General features: G+C 45.9%; 1 protein-coding gene across 1 annotated transcript; it reads left to right on the top strand.

The window, feature by feature from the left end:
• Positions 1 to 10: 10 nt before the first annotated feature.
• LACBIDRAFT_310060 (uncharacterized protein) lies at positions 11 to 516 on the top strand (the record flags this gene model as incomplete). Its single annotated transcript, XM_001887198.1, has 3 exons — positions 11 to 55; positions 118 to 314; positions 366 to 516. 3 exons carry the CDS (start codon positions 11 to 13, stop codon positions 514 to 516), a joined length of 393 nt encoding a protein of 130 aa, XP_001887233.1.
• Between the last annotated feature and the right edge of the window lie 393 nt (positions 517 to 909).

Here is a 909-nt window from a genome sequence, read left to right on the forward strand (position 1 = left end):
TCTTCATGGCATGAGGTGTGTCACTCCAGGATCGATTGCCTATATTGCTACTCAGGTCTGTTCAAATCAAATATACCAACTCTTTTCAATTACAATATCAATAAACTTGACTCACAGGTGCGCTTTGCCCTGACATCATCTCTGGTCTTTTCTCGCACGGACACCGTGATGGACACCGAAAGATTTTACACCAGCATTCTCGAATTGCTTGAAGACCCTTATGAAAGTCAGGAAGTTCATGATCTCTATGTTTGGTGGAACAGGTATGTACTACTTCAAGTTCACAGTACAGATGGGCTCATCGGAGTGCATAGGTAAGTGTTCCCTTCCTACTCCGCTGCACAGCGGACCATTGCAAAAGACAGCGCGTTGGCTAAAATCAGGGAGAAGCGCGCCATGATGCAAGCTCGAATTGAGGCTGGTCCCGAGGTCTTTACCATCCCCCATGAGTTCCGGCGGAATCCGGCGGATTCCAAGCAGAATGTCGGAATTCCATGGAATTCCGACAGAAACTAGTTGGCTGGAGCCTCAGCCATTCTGGTTTCCAATTCCATGGAAATTCCAATGGAATCCGACGGAATCTGGTGGAAATGGTCGGAATCCGGGAGCCTCCCGGAACAGTTTCCATTGGAATTCCAACCAGATTCCATGGAATTCCAATGGAAAGTATATTCCAGTCAAATTCCAACAGATTCCGAGAGATTCCAATGGATTCCAATATTTGTTGTTGTTATTATAATATATAAAAAAATAAGTGGATGCATAAGGATTGAACTCTAGCCTCGGGGACGGTCACGTGAAGTCCAAGCAGCAATATTTCCACTACACCATACGGCCGTTAAAGTTCTACAAACATTTATTCCATACAACCCACCCTCACGGCCACCTTCCTAAACGAGTCGCGGCTTC

The sequence above is a fragment of the Laccaria bicolor genome, genomic scaffold, assembly GCF_000143565.1.
Source record: "Laccaria bicolor S238N-H82 LACBIscaffold_43 genomic scaffold, whole genome shotgun sequence".
Lineage (NCBI taxonomy): Eukaryota > Fungi > Basidiomycota > Agaricomycetes > Agaricales > Hydnangiaceae > Laccaria > Laccaria bicolor.